Source organism: Pestalotiopsis fici, assembly GCF_000516985.1.
Source record: "Pestalotiopsis fici W106-1 unplaced genomic scaffold PFICI_Scf_1, whole genome shotgun sequence".
NCBI lineage: Eukaryota > Fungi > Ascomycota > Sordariomycetes > Amphisphaeriales > Sporocadaceae > Pestalotiopsis > Pestalotiopsis fici.
The window spans coordinates 5,228,449-5,241,562 of NW_006917091.1; the positions used below are offsets into that span (position 1 = coordinate 5,228,449).

The following is a 13,114-nucleotide window of genomic DNA, read 5'->3' on the forward strand; positions in this document are numbered from 1 at the left end:
AAAGTTGATGCTCAGATACATAATCTCACACAAGTCATGAGTTGTGGAATTCACGTTTTATTTCAACATGCCAGTGACTATGTAAGTCACCACCATTACCTCGATAGAGCGGTATTCAAATGGTTCAAGGCACCTAACCTAGTACATTGATGTATGCATGACATGGACCAGCTCTGCTGCCTTCTCCACCTCAGAGGCAGCACCGACTACAAGACGCTGCTGTACCACCTACCACAGCCCACTGAAGTCAAGTTTATTAGCCCGGCCCAGCCCAGACCTCGACAACTGAACTGAACGGAACCCCACCAACAGGTGAATTGGTTGATTGATTGATTGATGGCGGCAACTCCGTGCGTCCTCTCTTTGTGTCCCTCCATCGACGACGGTAAAACCCCCACCATTGTACATAATTGCGATATCCATACATTTCTAGCAGCAGTTTAACCAAACAAAATCCCAATACTGTACATACATATCCAGCACTTCCTGAAAACATCGCCAGCGGAAAATCCTAATTTTTCGCTCCGTCATTTACTGGCAAGGCATTTGCGCGTGATGACGGGCGTCTAGAACTTCTAGATTTCCCTCCCAGGCGCTTCCCCCCTCCCCCTCCAATCTCCTCCTCCCCGACCTAAGGTTGTCTTTCTTCTTGCCTTCTCTCTAACAATCCTCCCATTCGGAACGGTCGCCGCGCCTTGACGCCTCGGTGACCAGACCCTTCATTCCGGCCGCCATCATGATGGACGATTTCGCCTCAGAGTCGGATAGCGACTACACGAGCTACTGGCGCGATTGGGTTCGTTTGTCCCTGTCCTCGTCCATCCCCGAGAGCCCACAGCGGCCATCCGGGGAAACGAACATCTTGTGCTAACCCCAGGCTCTAGTTCATATCCTCGCGCGGCAACGAGTACTTTTGCGAGATTGACGAGGATTACCTCACTGACCGCTTCAATCTGACCGGCTTGAACACCGAGGTGCAGTACTATCAGTATGCGCTCGACCTCATCACCGATGTATTCGATCTCGACTGCGACGATGATATGAGGGAGACAATCGAGAAGTCGGCTAGGCACCTGTACGGCTTGATTCATGCAAGATACATCGTCACCACGAGAGGGCTGGCAAAGATGGTAAGGACATGATATCCTTGCAGTAAAAGCACCGGCTGACTCTTTTGTTTTTCCTCCTAATACAGCTCGACAAGTATAAAAAGGCCGACTTTGGAAAGTGCCCGCGCGTCTTTTGTCACTCGCATCCGCTGCTCCCCATGGGCCAGACGGACGTGCCCAACCAGAAGCCGGCCAAGCTGTACTGCGCGCGGTGCGAGGACATTTACAACCCCAAGTCGTCGCGGCACGCCACCATTGACGGTGCCTATTTTGGCACCTCGTTCCACAACATCATGTTCCAGGTCTACCCGGCCCTGGTGCCGCCCAAGAGCGCCGAGCGCTACATCCCTCGCGTCTACGGCTTCCGCGTCCACGCCCCTGCCGCCCTGATTCGCTGGCAAAACGCCCGCCGCACCGACATGCTGCGCCGCCTGCGCAAGATGGAGGTCGAGAGCGGTTTCAAGGGCGAGAATGGCGAGGACCTTGATGACCTGGACGAGGACGACGATGACGAGGAGGACGAAGAGGCTGCCGCGCTGCTCCACGAAGGGGCCGGAAATGTGAACCTGGACCGCGATAATGATGTTGTTATAGCGGGCGATGCTCATCATGCTGGCTAGGACCAGCTCCTGATCACGTGCAGGAATACTATGCCCTCGACAAGTATCCCAAAAAGGCCCATTGGGAAAGTCGTGGCAGGCTAGATTGGACAATGGCAACTACCCCTAGGCCCATGAAGGACTTTACATTGCCCAGGGCCTTGAGCTTGGCCCCCGCAATCAGTTACTAAACAAATGAATGAACGAGGGTTCACAGAGAATGGAAGAAAAAGGCAGAGAGAATGGTAGAGGATGAAATCTTGCACATGGACCGGCGTTTGTTTCTTTTTCGCACTACACTACAGAAAGGAGGGGAGGGTCTTTGTCTCGGTTTCTTTGGCTTTTCTTCTTGGTTTTGTTTTTGCCGGTTAATTTCTCACCCCCAGCTTCTCCTCACAAACCGGCGTTTCGATTGCAAATCAACGGACTAGAGATTCTCCATCAACTGTTCCTTGTCATCGTGGATGGATTACAGTGAAAAGTATTCTTCATGTTGCCGAGACTAAAGTCCGTGTTCCATGTCTATCTATATTGAGCTTGTGTCCCAAATCCACTACCCACCAGTGTGTTGTAGGATATGTTCATGGTTCGCCATGAAGTTCATGAACGCGTCTACATGATTCGACATTTTTGGCACCCATCGTATACATATCAAAACAATCTACCACGTGAAAATAGTACGACACTGAACGATGCCCACGTTTATGCAGATGCACAGCAACATTTCCCTTGTAGTTCTTGAATCATTCCATAATTCGATTCTTCAATTCCGCTGGGTTTAAAGAGTAAATCTTGATTTGTTTTTCTTGGAGCTCAATTTATCCGAGAATAACACACAAAGCCTACAAGCCTACCTACCAACCTACCAACCTACCAAAGCCTTTCCAGTCGCCGTCTATATTCGAGTTATAAAGCAAAGCCAAAACGCCATTTTCCACCCGTTTGTAACTGGTAACCCATGACTGATGGATAGTACCAAGGCGATATACCTGTGATCTATGGTCAAAGGATATCCGCTCAGACCATGACAGCCACCTCGCTGATACCAATTTTCGGAAAGTCCGGTTCATCATTCGAGATTCCGTTTTCCTGCCACCTCAAAACCCTTCTTTTCGTTTCTCCATCTCTATATCCGCTAATTGTGTACAAAAATCCATTCTATCCACATGAGCAAGCATTTCAATCATGTTCATCTCTTTGCTGTATATATATATACGCACGCCGAACAGCGGCGTTGTCATCTTTGTTGCCTGGTGAAGCGAAGGAAAAAAGAAGGCAGAAATGATGTACATCTCTACAAAAGATGACTGTGCTGTTGACCAGTCACTGAGAGATCAGCTGTTTCAAGATACAGATCATTGTTGCTAGTGGTGGCTTGTATGTGCGAGTTGCTCTCAATGGCTTGAACCCATTGTTCCCAGCGCGTATTAGCAGCTGGTTGACGCCAGCCGCGAAGGTCAGCAAGAATTCGAGAAAGCCGCAGAACGAATGGCGCAAAGTGAATGTCAACAAGGCACAGGTCTGCACCTAGAAAGTAGGGACCTCTCTCGTCAGCAGCCTGTACAAGCTCCAAGATCTCGTTTGATAATCGAGTTTGATGTTCACTCTGCTGTGACGGATCTGTTGCTTTCAGCAGTGCAAGATAAGATAACACAATTGTAGAGTTGATCTGCTGTGGTGAGTATGCATATTTTACCCTTGTCTAACATCAGTGCTTACATGATCAATCCATAATCTACAGTTAGCTTTGAGTCGTGGGTCCGTAGGGAACAGAGGAACCCTCTTATCATGATCCTCCAGCTGTACATATGGGTCAGCTTTCTCAGCTTGGATCTGTTGCTTGGATGGCGTCGACAAACATATTCAAGGATGATGGAGCTCTCCCCGCACGCCCAATCACCTTCTCGGATGGCAGGGACTGTGCCGCGGGGATTGGCCTCGAGAAGCTGTGTAGTCCGCTTGTACGGATCGGTTTCACAGTATTGGTATTGCATCTGCTTTACTTCCAAAGCGATCCATACTCGCTGGGAAAACGGACTGCAAAGTCGAGTCAGTTTGTCTCTGATCATTTTGGATCAAGTCGAAGAATCGTACCAAAAGCATGCGGCATAGAGCTTCAGCTCATGGTCTTTGGCATGTTTCCGTGCTGTGACCAAAGCAGCTCCCGAAGCCCTTTTCTGGGCGGGTTTTACGGTCTTCTTGGACTCCTTCTTCTGCGCATTGATGTACCTCTGTACCGTGGACTTTTTGATCTCGTCACTTTTCTCCAGGGTGTGTTTATGAGGACCAGCAACACCATCTCCCTTTCCATTCCCTCCATTGCCGTTTACACGCTGAATTGTCCAAAACTTCTCCCCATTCGCCCCCGGCTGGATTGGCATGCCGTTGGAATCAAAGAACTGCTGAGGAGTGGAGTATGAGCCGACGCCATCGTCAAGCTGCAGAGTAGCGCCAGGAAAGTATTCCGTAATTTTGATCTTGACGTCGCACAAGTCTCTCTCCCGTGCACTCCGCTTCCGTTTCTTCTTGAGTGGATCGTTGGATTTGGGCGTGCCCGGAGGCCGGCCCTTCATACGGCAATCCCAGTAGTGCGACACGAACGGTTTACGCTTGTACTTTTGCGTGGAGCGATGCGAGTATACATTATCGATATGGGGAAAGTAGGTTTCGAACTCGTCGTTGGTCAAGAGTATCATTTCATCGACGTTGAAGAACTTGTTACGCCAGGCTTCTAGATCTGGCGGATCGACGACTATCTTATTCACCAACTGGCCATGTGGCCTGCTTTCTGCCGGCTCGACTACAAGCGGCGTCCCGCTCGAAGCTGAGCTATTGAACTCGTCATCCTGTTGAAGCTGGGTAATCGTCGGCGGCAGAGGTGCCGGCGGGGTAATACCAAACGACGGCGGCCGATTCCCGGGGGGGCCATGACTTGGAGGGGCCGAATGCGGCGGCGGCGGCGGAGGGGGTGGATTAGCAGTGACCGAGGGCGGCGCTTCCAGCGAATGCGGATGAGGCGTTGGACGAAGGATTGGGACGGTTGGGTTGGGCGGGAGATGGGGAAGCTCGGGCAGGGAATGAGTATGCGAATGCGGGTGGGCGTGCTGGTGAAAGACGGAAGGGTTGGCGGCGTCGAGCACGCCGAGGCTTATTTCGCCATGGGACGGCAGGGTCGGCAGGGAGAAGTGATGCGGCGGAGGGCCGGAGACGGAGATATTGTGGTGAAGGGCAAGATGGGGGTTCTGGTGGTCCGGCTGAGGGTTCGGCGCAGGGCCGCTTGGCAGTCCATGAACCAGCAGGCCGGGCGGCGATTGGAACTGAGTCGACGTAGGGTCCATATCTTTCTTCTCTCTTGCTCGATTCTCTCATCTCACGCGCTTCACTGCGGGACCAGGTGTAAGTGTATGCAGCAGCGGCCGTCCATTATCGCCGTATCTGCGCCTCGAGATCAGAGTTGTCTGCTCCTTTCTTCTCTGTTTCTTTCACTCTTGTCTCTCTCTCTCTCTCTCTCTTCTTTGGCGCCTTGTTTCCTCTTTCCTCTGCTAATCACGGGCAGGGATCCGGAGGAGCCGATCAGGTCAAGCAGGGTCGGTCGATCAGTCAATCAAACAATCCGATCCGATCCCAGTCGGGCCTGGGGGGAATCTGGGGAGGGGGATCTGTAAGTAGTGTCGATGAGCTATGGAGAAGAAAAGTGTATGTAGGGTATGTATTATTTTAGAAAAGGGTAGTGGGTAGAGAAGATCAGGAACGGCGCCAGGGAAGTTTTGGAACAAACCCAAGCCCTGGATTTGGCTCAGCGCTGTCTGCGATCTGCTTGAGCAACAACCTTTCCTGTAGCCTACATTTGGCACTGTAGGTTCCAAGGTTGGCTCTTACGAAATGCACTACACCACTTTACGGAAACCGCGGGGCTCTGTTGGTGATAGCGAGCGGGAGCTGATCCCGCTAATCTTGCCTTTAGCGGCAACTGTCAGCGCCCAGTGCTCCTGAGTGCCTGGAGCAGGAGCCGAGCTATCCCCGTTAGCACTGCATAGGTACCCTTTTAGCACGTTCTATCGGTGGCCTAGAACCTGCAGGGTTCAACCTAACTTGCGTTATTACTGTGCCCTGAGTATACATATAGCCGAGCACGAAACCGAAAGGGTTGCGATATATTGTCCGGATTACGTAGATGCATGATACGTACTCGGGTCCTCTTGCTGATTTGGCCATCTACAGTTGTTTCATCTCGCCACTTTCAGAAATCCATCATTTGCCATGGCCTCATTGCATCCTTTATGCCGGCGCCGATAGTGATAGGGTTCCCCCAATGTACTGTGCATTATATTGTTGGGTACGGAATGTGTAAGAGCAATTGCGACGAGCTTCGGGCATGCGGAGAAGCCCCCTCGTATTACACATTTCCATACCTACCGAGGTATTCCGATATCATATCATTGCGATGAAGAGAATACTTTGGAAAGTATTGGATCATCATCTGCAATGCTGACGATGCCTTTGCGAGAGTGTCAGCAGTATATTTTGGCCAGCTTTAGACAAAGCAACTCTAGGATATCTACGTAGCATGTTCAGCACTGAAGCCGAGGTCGCTTTACAAACACTAAAGTTCATGGGGATTCTTACACGAGCCCTCGCTATCTCTTGCATGTAATGTTCATGAAACAGCTTGCTTGGCAGACTTGCTACCGTCTCACTTACACTGCATACCCTTACCTGATAAACATGAAGTGTTCAGTCGTCAAAGGCACAGCAAGAAGCGATCGGCCACTCTCTTTCAATCGTAGTATTCCTCAGCCGAGGCTAAGATCAAGATTGCAATCATGTTGAGCAGTTGATACCCAAGTCATTGGAAAGATAACATCAAATATCCTACTTATTCAAACACAATAGTTGGTTGCTCACAAAATGATTTACTCAAAACGATTTTATCCAGATATCAGTAAGACAGCAACGAAAACTTCATATGTATATATATATATATATATATGTATATAAGTGTATAAGCAATTGTATGTACAAGTACATCATTCACTCCTCGGATGAGCATGGAAGCATGAAGCATGCCCGTTGTGATGTACTCTTCGTGATGGATCCGGCACACTCTGTTTGATCTAACGTTAACTACTCGAGGGGATCAACAGATGCTGATATGAGTATCCGGAAGAGCACATATCTTGAAAGTCGCAATAAAGTGGGTACGAACAGACATCCCACCAGTATCACGACGATTATAGATAACCATGCTCCGTGAGTATCGTCACTGATTTCCCGGGGTTTGACAGTTTGGAGACGATTCTGCAAATGGATACTGTGGCTGGCATAGTATCATGTGCCACTTGCTTGACAGTATAGGTAATCGGATCGTTTGAAAGTTAATCAGTTCATATTTTTGAGCATATAACAACGAAGCATACTTCCTCTGCTAATTATGAATACTTTTAGGCAGACGGGTCTGTTGATAGGTTTGAATCTAAGGAGCAAATCTTAACTATTCTTTGGTTCACAGCTTAATTGCCAGAGTTCCATCTCGATTGGTATAACCCGTCAAGCACTCAACGACGGAGAAAGAGCCCAATTGCTACAAAACTAGCACAATACTTTCCCCTTTATACTCGAGCTTGACAGTCCCACTGAGATTCAATATTCGATTCACATCCCCTGAGCCTCTTGCATTGAATCAATCAACGGTAAGCACTTTCCACCGGCGCGCAGTTGCAAAGGACCCGAAGTCCGAGAGGGTTTCGTAACACAAAGTGCCGACCGACCCCACTCAAAAGTTGATTCCGGGGAGCTAGGATCACATGCAGTGCAGCGCATCGCAGCAGTAATGTGTGTTTTTTGTCCGTGTCTCAGGAACAGCAGCAAAACTGCCCCCCAATCTGACCACGGTTACGTCATGACATCTATATAAGTAAATAGACTGTATATATCATCAACACCCGCGCTACTGCCCACTCTCGCTTTTCCTCGACCCCCCAACAGAACCTATAGAAGAAGGACAATTTGTCACTCATAGCCCATTCCTACTCAACATGACGACTTATATCCCCTATCTCACGATACCCCGCGAGGTATTCGAGAATGCCGCCGCCTCCATCCTACTGCCCATTGCGCTGGGCACCGGCGTGGGCTTCAGCACGAGACGTAAGTAACAACGATTTGCGTCTCTAATGGCATTTTCCCTATTGCGCAAAGATACAAGTGGGCTCAGACTAACACGGGGCATCTTTCTTGTTTTTTTCTAGCCTCCAAAACCCAAGATACCTACCGTCTCATGAAGCAACCTCCTCTGCGGCCCCCGCCCCAAGTCTTTGGCCCCGTATGGACGCTCCTCTACGGCCTCATGGGCTACGCCGCCCACCGCGCCGTCACCGCGGGCCTGAACCCCTTGACCTCGAGCGTGGCGGGCGTACAGACGGCCAAGCACGCCGCCACCTTGTACTCGGTGCAGCTGGGCCTGAACCTGGCGTGGATGCCGCTCTTTTTCGGCATCCGCAAGCCCGCCGTCGCTCTCGCCGACATTGCCGCCCTCGTCGGTATCAATGTCTACCTGGCCCGCCTCTTCTTCTCCCTCGACGAGACGGCCGGCTGGCTCTACGTTCCCTACCTCGCCTGGCTGGGCTTTGCGACCTACCTCAATGCTGGTGTCGGCATTGTCAACAACTGGAGGATCACGGATGAGGATCTGCTCAAGGGAAAGAACAAATAAGCAAGAGTAGGCCGATTGTTCGTTGTAAATTGGAGAGGAGAATTATAAAATGTTTCATAGGGAATGTGATACCCAAACCAAAGACATAGCGTTTTGAATTAATGCATTTCACACATAGCTCGTATCACGATAAACAAGCAACAGCTGAGCCGCATTGGATTTGTTTGATGGAGTGTTTTTATTTGGGTTGCTGTGCCCAGAACAAACTGACTGTCTATATCAATGCCCTTGTATATCCTTGGTATAATCGAAAAAACATATACGCCAATAACTCCTCTGCTTGCTCTTCAAGCAGTCCAGTTTTCTAACCCATCTATAGAAGATCATTGAAACATTCATAAGGGTAGATACCCTTTGAGACCATCATATATCATGAAGATGAACGCCGAGCTGGGTGCGGATCGCAGGACGGTGATTCCACATCCTCGATACATGCCACGTAACCCGTGCTGTTTCCACAATGCTTTCCCTTCCTCCATAAATGTCTTCTTCACAGCAGTACCACCTACGGCGCTGGTCTGCATTCGCGACTTGATTGTGTCTGCAGGGAAGAATAGGAAATTGTAAGACATGCCTGCTGTCGCGCCGGCAACGGCTTGTTGCCATAGCGGCAGAGGCTCTGCTCGCAATGCATCCTTCTCGGCTTGCGAGGTAAGACTGCGCTCATTCCAAGTACGAAAGAGTTTTGAGGTGGTCTCCTTGAAGCCGAACCATGCACCGCAACCTCCAGACTCTCGAAGAAATGTTCCCATCTGACCGTGCCAGAAGCCGGCAAGACCCTCGTGCTTAAAGACGTCCTTGATCACAGATGCCACGGTTGGCGGCTTGAGTATCATGCCATCCGTGCTGACCGTCGCGGGTACCTGAATCTTGCACTTGACAAGCTCGACCGGAGTCAAGACAAACGATGTAAAGGCGCCTGAAAAGGCTCCGGTGAACCATAGGGCTGGCAGAGGTAGGTCCTGGTCCCGAGGGCAATATCCTGTCTTGTATATGGTCTCCCGACCCAGTCGTTCAAAAAAGAACAGACTGCTGTTTTCGAGCGCCGCGCCCACCAGAGGTGCGCTTATTCCGCGGTATAGACCCAGGACTCCATCTTGTTTGATTGATTGCTTAAAGCAGTCGAGTGGGCCGGTATAACGTAATGGGAGGTGGTCGGGTTGCGACTGAAGCCTGACTTTGACCGTGTCGAATGGATATTCAATATACTTGCCCATGATGCCGGCAACCTGCGTCTGTTAGAACCCAGTCTTTGTTGATTCCCGCGAGGCAGGTGAAGAAAACATACCGATCCATAGAGTATGTCCTCCACAGACTCTTTCGCCTGGGACTTTTCTTTAGTCGGCATGGCGATAGTTGGAAGAACACTCGTAGAGGTCCCGAACACTTGGGCCGCCATGGTGGAGGAAGAGACTGGTTGGGACGTATGGGCTGAGACGGTCTGATTGCACTCGTTGCAAAGGCGACGAGGGCGCAGACTGCGAGCGCTTTATGTACAAACTTGGGTCTCGGCGGTTACGCAGCGAAGCTCGGAGGTCGGTCCAGAGCTTGCCTTGGAAGGGGGGTTGCCGACTGGAGTTCACCGTTTGAACAATATCGGGCGCTAGCAGGAGGGCAGCATTGGAGGAGGAGATTGAAGGGTCGGAGGAAACCTGGAGGTCATGACAGATTTTCTAGTGTGTAATAGTAATATAGTAATTTCTGCTACGAGGAACAATCGGGGCGTATGTGGTCGTTGGTCCGTCTGGCATGTGCAAAATACGACCAACAACCAACAGCGTTGACCCAACGTCTTCGCAAAACCTCGTCACCGCCGGGCGAAGGTGGATGTGAGGGGGACGTATGTAATAAGTCGATGGGGGTCGACACGGTTCGGGGTCATTTCGGATCAGATAAAAAAAATTTAGATCAGATAAAAAATTGGACTAGCGATCGAGTTCCCGAGACTTGTGGAGGCCTCAAGCAAGAATGTCACTGCGGCCCCATGATTTGTATGACAAAGGAAGAAGAAAAAAAATATCTCATATAAGAATCGAGATTTGCAAGCAAGATTCGGCAGCACGCAAAGGGAAATTTTCACATTGCGGGAGAGAAAAGAGGAGCAAGAGGACCGACCAAGGAGCTCTGAGTTACGTATTCGTACCTGGTATAAGTTGTGCCCACCATGATGGTACCTACCCAGGTACATGCCTTGCCCATTGGACCTGACCTGACTTGACCGCACGACCTGATTGATGTGCACGCGTCCTAGTGCGGGGGAGGGGTAACCAAAAACTCAAAAATCTATCGCCAGTTTTTTTCGGTTGGGTATTAGTGGCTGTCCAATGTCTTGCAGTGTCTTTTTCTCATTGACACCCTGGACTGCATATCTAATCTAGCTCAGTCGGTATTTACCTTACTCTTTAGGGTTGAGTAAGACGGCTTGAGCCAGGAAAACATTGGAGTCATATCCGCAATACTTTCTCCAGCTGGGTTGCCTCCCCTACTTGAAGGTCTGCAGGCCGAATCTTTGAGCCACTGCCTGTTTGGTTATTAATCCATTTTACCCTTGAGTGAATTGGACGACATGGCAAAGGACAAGAAGAAGGGAGCCGCGGCAGAAGCCAAAAAGGCCAAAAAGGCTGAAAAGAAGCAGAAGCAAGAAAAAAAGGGCGAGAAGAAGTCCAAGGCCAAGGCTGCCAAGGATGAAGGCAGCGATGTCGAAGATGTTGATTTGGATAACATTCTCGAAGAGTACAAGAAACAACAAGAACAGTTTCTCAAGGTCACGGAAGTCGTGGCCGAGGTGCCACCCAAGCCTCGATCCTCTTCCACCTTTATGGCTTCTCCTTCAAATGCCAATCAGCTGCTCCTGTTTGGCGGTGAGAACTACAACGGCGCCATTGCTACTTTCTATAATGATCTGAGCATCTACTACACTGATCGGGACGAGTGGCACACCGTCACCTCCCCTAATGCCCCTCTGCCTCGATCCGGCCATGCTTGGTGCAGAGGAGGCAACCAGAGCAACTCGGTCTTCCTTTTTGGTGGTGAGTTCAGTAGTCCCAAGCAGGGGACTTTCTACCATTACAATGACTTTTGGCGGCTCGAACCGCACAGTCGTGAATGGACTCGCATAGAAGCCAAGGGCAAGACGCCCCCAGCAAGGTCGGGACACCGCATGACATACTACAAGAATTACATTATTCTCTTTGGCGGTAAGGCTAGACGACCTGGGAGTGTTCAAAGCGTTTTTGGTGCTGATGTTGTATGATAGGATTCCAAGACACCTCAAACCAGACCAAGTACCTGAGTGATCTCTGGCTTTATGATACCCAAAACTTTGTGTGGCACAGTCCGGTGCTACCACCAGCACAGCTGAAGCCCGATGCCAGATCCTCTTTCACTTTTCTACCCCATGAAAATGGCGCTGTCCTCTACGGTGGCTACTCCAAGGTGAAGGCGACTGTATCGGCAAACAAGTCGGCCAAGGGAGCATCGCAAGGTCAGCGAAACGTGCTCAAGCCCATGGTTCATCAGGACTGTTTCTTCCTGCGCATCACACAGCCTCCTGCCGATGCGCCGGCAAACGCGCCTCCCACAGTCCGGTGGGAGCGCCGCAAGAAGCCAGCCAACATTCCTACTCCTGCCAGAGTGGGAGCTACAATGGCCTACCATAAGGGCCGTGGCATCTTGTTTGGCGGTGTTCACGACGTGGACCAGAGTGAGGAGGATATGGAGAGTGAATTCTTCAACCAGTTGTTTGCTTGGAATGTAGAGCGCAACCGCTTCTTCCCGCTTGCCCTCCGCAAGCCCAGGAATCAGAAGAAGCAGGTGGAGCAGAGGGTTGGCAGAAGGGGCAGAGCCCAGGCAAACGAAGAGGAACTTCTAAAGCAATTAGCAGCTCTGCAAGCTGGAGTGTCTCTCGAAGACGCTGATGACATGGATATTGGTCTCAAGAACGAAGAACCAGAAGAGCCCGAAAATCCGGTGAGGGAGATGCCGGTCTCTTTGGAATTCCCACACCCCCGATTCAACGCGCAGCTAGCAGTACAGGATGATATGCTCTGGATATATGGAGGCACATTCGAAAAAGATGACCGTGAGTTCACTTTCGATGATTTGTACGCGGTCAATCTGGACAAGCTGGACGGATGCAAGGAAGTCTTCAACCGAGAGGTCGAGAACTGGATCGGCTCCGATGATGAAGACGATGAGGACGAGGACGAATATGAAGATGACGACGAAGAAGACGACGAAGAGGAAGATGGAGAACCCGTGCCAGTTGAAGAGCAGATCCGCTCGCCTAGCGCGAGGAAGAAGAAGGTGGATGAAGCATCGAATGCAGATACTGCCAGTACCGCTGCGACCGAAGAGGAGAGCGAGGCTGATACAGCGGCTACATCGGTTGACGATGGCCTGCCTCACCCGAGACCCTTTGAATCGCGTCGCGAGTTCTTCACACGAACATCGAATGAGTGGCAAGAAATCTTGATGACGAGCCTGAGGTGGAAGAACATCCAGCCTGAAACTCTGACCATCAAGGAGATCAAGACCAAGGCATTTGAAATGAGTGAAGAGAAATGGTGGGACTGCAGAGAGGAGATTACGGCCTTGGAAGACGAACAAGAAGCCGCCGGCATTGGCGAGGTGGTTTCCCTGGCCGACAAGGCAGAGACGGGTGGTGGTGCTGGAAGGAGACGCTGATATCTTGT

General features: G+C 50.6%; 5 protein-coding genes across 5 annotated transcripts; 3 read left to right on the forward strand and 2 right to left on the reverse strand.

Moving 5' to 3' along the window:
* Positions 1–736: 736 nt before the first annotated feature.
* On the forward strand, positions 737–1,729 carry PFICI_01538 (Casein kinase II subunit beta-2; the record flags this gene model as incomplete). The annotated part of the gene is made up of 3 exons (XM_007830119.1): positions 737–796; positions 885–1,130; positions 1,196–1,729. 3 exons carry the CDS (start codon positions 737–739, stop codon positions 1,727–1,729), a joined length of 840 nt encoding a protein of 279 aa, XP_007828310.1.
* Positions 1,730–3,002: 1,273 nt separating this feature from the next.
* On the reverse strand, positions 3,003–5,046 carry PFICI_01539 (uncharacterized protein; the record flags this gene model as incomplete). Its single annotated transcript, XM_007830120.1, has 4 exons — positions 3,003–3,377; positions 3,428–3,508; positions 3,568–3,745; positions 3,803–5,046. The coding sequence occupies 4 exons, from the start codon at positions 5,044–5,046 to the stop codon at positions 3,003–3,005; spliced, it is 1,878 nt and encodes a 625-aa protein (XP_007828311.1).
* Positions 5,047–7,743: 2,697 nt separating this feature from the next.
* PFICI_01540 (uncharacterized protein) lies at positions 7,744–8,420 on the forward strand (the record flags this gene model as incomplete). The annotated part of the gene is made up of 2 exons (XM_007830121.1): positions 7,744–7,855; positions 7,957–8,420. 2 exons carry the CDS (start codon positions 7,744–7,746, stop codon positions 8,418–8,420), a joined length of 576 nt encoding a protein of 191 aa, XP_007828312.1.
* Positions 8,421–8,755: 335 nt separating this feature from the next.
* Positions 8,756–9,819, reverse strand: PFICI_01541 (Amino-acid transporter arg-13; the record flags this gene model as incomplete). The annotated part of the gene is made up of 2 exons (XM_007830122.1): positions 8,756–9,649; positions 9,709–9,819. 2 exons carry the CDS (start codon positions 9,817–9,819, stop codon positions 8,756–8,758), a joined length of 1,005 nt encoding a protein of 334 aa, XP_007828313.1.
* A 1,167-nt stretch (positions 9,820–10,986) lies between these two features.
* PFICI_01542 (uncharacterized protein) lies at positions 10,987–13,106 on the forward strand (the record flags this gene model as incomplete). The annotated part of the gene is made up of 2 exons (XM_007830123.1): positions 10,987–11,617; positions 11,677–13,106. 2 exons carry the CDS (start codon positions 10,987–10,989, stop codon positions 13,104–13,106), a joined length of 2,061 nt encoding a protein of 686 aa, XP_007828314.1.
* Positions 13,107–13,114: the final 8 nt, after the last annotated feature.